Below are 7,114 nucleotides of genomic sequence, written 5' to 3' on the forward strand. Positions count from 1 at the left end.
TTTGAAGAATTAATAGACTCATTAAACACGCTCTAAATATCAAAGCCCATCCTAAGAAGTAGACTCCTAAATATTATGATCCAACAAAAAGGCCCAAATCTCTCCCTCAAAATGGGCTTCTACTATCATTTCTCTCTTATCACATAATCTAAAACCACAATTCGTCTTTGCTCGTTTTTGGTTTCCAATTGCCTCTCCACTCTTCACTCCCTGAGCATCCTCATACCCTACCCATCGCCGACGATGCCGCCGAAGTTTGATCCCACTCAGGTTGTCGACGTGTTCGTCCGGGTCACCGGCGGAGAAGTCGGTGCTGCCAGTTCTCTCGCCCCTAAGATCGGTCCGCTCGGTCTATCGCCCAAGAAAATTGGTGAAGACATTGCCAAGGAAACCGCCAAGGATTGGAAGGGCCTCCGCGTCACTGTCAAGCTCACCGTCCAAAACCGTCAGGCTAAGGTGACCGTTGTGCCCTCCGCCGCCGCTTTAGTCATCAAGGCACTCAAGGAGCCGGAGCGCGACCGTAAGAAGACGAAGAACATCAAGCACAATGGCAATATCTCGCTTGATGATGTTATCGAGATTGCTAAGGTGATGAGGCCTCGCTCCATGGCTAAGGATTTGGCTGGTACGGTGAAGGAGATTCTCGGCACGTGTGTTTCTGTAGGGTGCACGGTGGATGGCAAGGACCCGAAGGATTTGCAGCAGGAGATTACCGATGGAGATGTGGAAGTTCCCCAAGATTGAGCTGAAGGTTAAGCATGGAATTTGATTTCAAATTTCACACAATTTTTGTTTTTCATTGTGTTTTAGTTACGAATGATTTTGAGGATGAACCTGTGATAAGGATTTTTGGGATGCATGGTGGAAAATCGAGAAACATGCTGTTACATTACAGTGTAAGTTGGAGATGCTTATTTTTCCAAGTAATTCTAGATTTAGTTTCATGTGCTATGGTTTTTGGATATGGCTTCTCTAATTAGGGAATTTGGTTACTGTGAACGATCATTAAGATCACATCTGGAGTTTGGTACTTGAGCAGGCGCTTGAAATCAGTTGATGAGTGTAGGAGTAAATTAGTTAGAACTCAGAACCATTTCTGCTCTTTGGACAAGTCCTGCTAAACTTGTAAGGACCACATGGTATAAGTGTAGACAGGTGCATGAAATGTTTGATAATTTGTGAACTGCAAATGGGGTCTATTATTGAGTCTATAGTCTCTTCTCTTTGGTTTTACATGGGAAGGTTTTACTGGTGGCCCTGGTAATTGCTATAAGTCTCATTTGTCATCCACTGAAACATGGTGAGGGGTTTGCATTTGTTCGCCTTATGTGAATTCTGAGTCGGGTAGGTAGCAAGCATGAGTAAAGTGTTTGGTGGATGGTGTAAATTAGGAGTAGAAAGACAAGCAGTCTAGATAACCAACTTTTGTTTGGTCAGCCGAAAAGGGTTATTAGTTACAGAACACCTGTTCTTTGGTAAAGTTTCAGTTTGCAGTTTCGTCTGATAAGATCATGTGACCATGTAACGTGGTGAGAAATTGGTGAATGTCTGAGATGATTTGTTCCCACCATTCATCTTCAAGTAATGAGTTATGTGTGAATGTGAATTTTTCTTTCAACAGTTTCACATTTTTCATCATTTTTAGGTTAATTTTTATGAGTTTGCATTGTGCATGCACATTATTGCTCTGCATCTCAATGCGTTCTTTTATCCTTGATGAACTGTCTGTCCCCTGTGCCTGGGATATGATTGGTGCTTACAACTAGAATTAGTGGTACAGGGAGGTAATTTGAATTCTTGTTCAAATGTCAATATGGGTGCTCTGCTCCGCTCCTCATTCATATCTCTCGGTTGGTGCAAGTAGGGCAGAGTGATGTGGTGGTTTCTCGTCAAAATTATTTGATAGGGTAAGAATTGGGGGCGGCCAGGTTGTGGTATCTCTGTAATAATAATATGTTTTTGCCAATTATTAGTGACCATAAATTGATTATTATTAGATGAAGGCCATTAAGCAAACACCTTGGGCAATAGGAGAGGAGGATGCGTTAGAAAACATGAATAGTGAAAGTTTCTTTGGTACTTAATTGATTCAACAACCATTATACAACCTGCATGCCGGCTGGATGGATAATTAAAGCTTTGATCATAGTAAAAATTGGAAAAAAAAGATAAGAATCCAGGATTATAGATAGGAAGCAGTCTTTTACTTCCTAATGACAGGAACAACATCCAGTTACACTCACCTTTATCATTAACATTGTTTGATGTAAATGCAATAAATCGGAAAAATACTAACTGAGGCCCAATCTCAAGCCCAATTTTGAGTCCTCATGGAAAAGAAGCCCAAATCTTCAGAAAGCCTTTTTGTTGGGCCTCTCAGGACTCACTCTCAGCTGACACTTAAAACCCTACCTTACATCCCTCGCTCTCTCTCTCTCTTTGTTGGTTTGCAGTTGCACTGTCCTTCCCCTAATCACTCTCTCCAACACGACCAACAATGCCGCCCAAGTTCGATCCCACCCAGGTCGTTGACGTTTACGTCCGAGTCACCGGCGGAGAAGTAGGTGCCGCCAGTTCCCTGGCCCCTAAGATCGGTCCCCTCGGTCTCTCCCCTAAAAAAATCGGTGAAGACATCGCCAAGGAGACCGCCAAGGATTGGAAGGGCCTCCGTGTCACTGTCAAGCTCACCGTCCAAAACCGTCAGGCCAAGGTTACCGTCGTTCCCTCCGCCGCCGCTTTAGTCATCAAGGCACTCAAGGAGCCGGAGCGCGATCGTAAGAAGACCAAGAACATCAAGCACAATGGCAATATCTCGCTTGATGATGTAATCGAGATTGCTAAGGTGATGAGCCCTCGCTCCATGGCTAAGGATTTGGCTGGTACCGTGAAGGAGATTCTCGGCACGTGTGTTTCTGTTGGGTGCACGGTGGATGGCAAGGACCCAAAGGATTTGCAGCAGGAGATTACCGATGGAGATGTGGAAATCCCCCAAGATTGAGCTCAAGGTTAAGCTAGGAATTTAGTTTCGAATCAAATTTCGTATAATTTTTGTTGTTTATTGTGTTTTAATTACCAACAGTTTTGAGGAGTAAACTGTTATGAGCGATTTTTTGATGCAACGTGGGAACATTAAGATGAAAGAGAAATGCTGTTAATGGTTAGTGCTGTTACATTATATTGTAGGTTGGAGATGTTTATCTTTTCATAAAACTCTAGTTTTTTTTTTCATGTGGTACTAGGTATGGTTGCTTGTCTTCTGGTTTCTGATTAGACAATTTGTGCTTGATGCGGATTACAGTTTGGACTTTATCTTTTGCACTTTGATGTTGGAACAGGTTCTTAAAATCAGTTGAAGGGTGTACTCAAAAATAGCTTAGAAACTCAGGAACCGCTAAACTTATACCCGTAAAAGAACAGTGATGTCTATAAGCAACAGCTGCTTGAAATGTTTGTAAGATAATTATCAGCTGAAAATGGGATTCCATCATTGTGTCCATATTCCCTTCTGTTTTGTTTACCTAGAAGTGCTTGTTGGTGGCACAGGGGCCCGGTGGCTGCTCTAAGAGTCATTTGTCGACATTCTTGTTTGTTGGGGTGGCAGTTGCTCTAGCCTCTAAGAGTCATTTGACATCTTTTAAACAGCAATTTTGGATTTGCATTTATTTGCTTTTAGTGATCTGTGAGTCCTGTGCTCGTGAGGAACAAGCATGAATAGTCGGTGTACATTATAGGTAACAAGCCCTCTTGAACAAGCAACTCTTTGATTCTAAGGAAAATGGGCAACTTTTTGTTTCACCATCCCAAATATGTTATTAATTTACAGTCATCTTATTTTGGTAAGGCCACAGTTGTCAGTTTTCTTTGTTGAGATGTTTCATGTATGGAGAAGAGGGATTGGTGCATTGCTATGATTTGTTCCCATCATTCATCCGAGAATAATGATTATGTGTGAACGAGAAATTTTTTTCTCGAGAGGTTTACAACCCCACTTCTGTATTAATGTATGAACTTTTGTGCTTGCCCTCCTATTTCTAGAGAATATCATGTCTCATGCTACGTTATTCCTTTATAAACTACTGTTCCAGTCCTTGGCTTTGGATTGGTGTCCTGTATCACCAAAATTACTGCTACAAGGAGATATATACAATACCTTGAATAATTTTGTGTTGAAAATCTCCTCTTTAGGAACAGAGAGGTTCAGATGATTATTACTTGGTATGATGCCATTTCTAGTGATAAATCGCCAAATGATGTGTTTCTAATGAATTGCAGTAATGCATGTAGATTGTAGACCTTCAATGTTCATCAATTTTTATATGTTTATGCTGCAACCCTTTCAAGTGCTTACACATTTTTTCAGAATTCTTGCACTGGCCGTTCTTAGTTGTGCTGGCGTCTTTCAACTATTGCAGTTTTCGTTTATATTACCCAGAAATAGGGTGATCAATGTCATCACCATTTCTTCACATGGGTTGCACAAAGCGGTTTGTGCTCTCTTTTTGTTTGTTGATATACAGGAAGAACCGTGTACAGGTTGTGATATCCTGCAGTTAATGCTTTTTGCTAAAAGTCTATCCATGATTTTGGATGCTGATTTTGAAAATTTGAATTTTAAGTTGGGATAACTACAACGGTTAGCGTTTAGTACTGTTAGCTTCGGCTGGAAATTTGGTTGGCAATTAAGCAGAAAGCAAGTTAAGAGTGATGCTCCGTTAAGAAGTAGATCTTCCTGGTGTAGGATTGGCATATCTAGAAAGCATTTGATAGAAAAAAACACTATGATGCTCTCAGTCTCAGGCCTTCCTAGCCACTGTTAGACTTGGCTTCTTCATTGAAATGGAAGTGGAAGTGGACAATCAGGGCACGCAAACACTTTACAATTTATATATTTTATAATATATTTTTACTTATAAAATATCGCATTTTAATATTAAAATAAATTTTCAAAGTGTTTGAATAAAATATTAATAATAGTAACTTTTGTAAGTAATATGAATAGAATCGATGGAGATTGCTAATGGTTTAACAAATAAGGTATTTTTTAACAATAGTTTAGAAGTTATTTTTTTTAAAAATAAATTATTAAACAACATTTTGTTAACTTCTTATTTACATCTGATAGCAAGTTTTAGAAAAGTTATAAACTAACACTCTATATTGCTGACCATATTGTATATATATATATATGTTCATTCATGTGATGTGAGGATCAAAACACTTAAAACTAGTTGCTAGCAACTGGTAGCGCGGGTTGAAGATTTTTATCTAAATCAAATTTGATTGACTTTAAATCAATTATATAGCAAATATGATATATTTGTCAAGTGATTAATTACTTTATCTAAATAATTAGATTTATCTTGTAAGTAGTTCAATCCTGGTTGTATTACGTGGGTCAACAAATTCTTGAAATGGCACAATATAGTTCTGTGAGGAGATTGTGAAATGCAAGGTACAGACAAACAATAAATGCGAGCAGTCCTCGTAGGTAAGAATTCTTCGAAACATAACAACTACGTGTGAAGCATGCAACCCCCCTGATTGCGTAATAGATAGATACATACATACATGCATACAGACATACTCTTTCAAACTTATATAACCTTAATTTATACTCACCACAACAACAATTCTGGAGTTGATTAAGCTACAACATATATATGTGTATATATGATGAGAAACAAAGATTTGTACTTGTCGTTTGCGTCCTGTTGTTGGAATCTAGTTGCATGAAACACGCGTGGACATTCTCATTACCGTCAACCCCACTTCCAACAATTCTCCTCTCTCAATCCTTTTCTTCGTCTCCCGTTAGATATTTCCTCCCACCTAAGTTGTCTATTTAATGCCCTCTACCATCTACCCCCTCAAGTCACCGGATATATATTAAGCCTCATACATTAGTTATCTTACTCTCTCTTCTTGTCCGATTGATTATCAGTTGTTCATCGTACGTGTTTCTGGTCGAGGCCGGATTGCTTGGTTATATCGTTGTCTGCGAATGGCAAGAAAGATTGGAGGAGTGGAGCATTGCATGGAAACCGCCCCGTTGCCTCTGCTCTTCCCTAAGAAACCTTATTCGCATTCGCCTAAACTCGAGACCATCATAGAAGAAGAGAACGAAGATTTCCATCTGCCCTTCAACTGGTTCTTGCGAATTCTGTGTTCTTTTCTTTCAGGGTTGTCCAACAAACTGCTCAGAAAGAGAGTACTGGTTTGTACTTACTGAGATGGTTTTGAGTGCTTGTCAACGTGTCTTGAACCATATGTATGTATATATATAGTAGTAACAGTAGTAGTAGTAGTTCATGAGATGCATATATGATGATGGTGGTCAGTGGAAAATATGTAATAAGTTTGTCTTCCTTAAACGCGTCGACGGATTACCAGAAATTAAGTATGAGTTATGTAGGAAACATATATATATTGTCTTAGGATCTATATATGTTGTGTGTGTGCATGGATGTAAAGATTTTGAGTGGAAGGGAGTGTTTGAAAGAAATGATTTCGATTTATACGGATATATAAATAGCTTAAGATGAGATCGTTTTAAGGCTTTGAAATCTCTGTTTTAAAATATGGAAATTTTCAAATAAATCTAAATCACTCATTATTAAGGATTTATAATCCCTTATTTTGATAAAGTTGGTTTTTTCTTTTTGTTTTGTTTTAACAAAATAATTTACTAATATTGGTTCACACATACAAATCATCTTCTTGTCTTGCAAACTCATGAGGATATATTTAATCAAATAATTAGACTTACTTTATATCAAAATAAAACAATTCTTCTCTATATTTCTTTTCTTTGCCCACCATTTTTCTTTACTTTTCTATGTTCTGTCTCTCAATTATCATTCATTTTTCTTGTCTTGTAAAAGGATGCAACAATTAATCGCAAAAAAATATGGTTATATTTGGATTGATAAATTTGATTATTTGATTTTTTTTCAGCTTCCTCAATATAATTATGCGATAATATCTTCTATTTCATCACAAAAAAAGGTTTTTAATTCTGTCAGAATCCGCTAGCATTTTAAATTGTTACTGTCACTATAGTATTTTAAGTTGTTTTTACTGTTTACAATTGAAGATACACATTTAGTGGCAACAA

The 7,114-nt window shown here is 38.2% G+C and overlaps 2 protein-coding genes across 2 annotated transcripts; both read left to right on the forward strand.

Annotated features, from left to right (window-relative positions):
• On the forward strand, positions 133 to 962 carry LOC105170300 (60S ribosomal protein L12-like). The gene has a single exon (XM_020696761.1). The coding sequence runs from the start codon at positions 244 to 246 to the stop codon at positions 742 to 744; it is 501 nt and encodes a 166-aa protein (XP_020552420.1). The 5' UTR covers positions 133 to 243; the 3' UTR covers positions 745 to 962.
• Positions 2,410 to 3,297, forward strand: LOC105170299 (60S ribosomal protein L12). Its single transcript, XM_020696760.1, has one exon. The coding sequence runs from the start codon at positions 2,498 to 2,500 to the stop codon at positions 2,996 to 2,998; it is 501 nt and encodes a 166-aa protein (XP_020552419.1). The 5' UTR covers positions 2,410 to 2,497; the 3' UTR covers positions 2,999 to 3,297.

The sequence above is a fragment of the Sesamum indicum genome, linkage group LG9, assembly GCF_000512975.1.
Source record: "Sesamum indicum cultivar Zhongzhi No. 13 linkage group LG9, S_indicum_v1.0, whole genome shotgun sequence".
NCBI lineage: Eukaryota > Viridiplantae > Streptophyta > Magnoliopsida > Lamiales > Pedaliaceae > Sesamum > Sesamum indicum.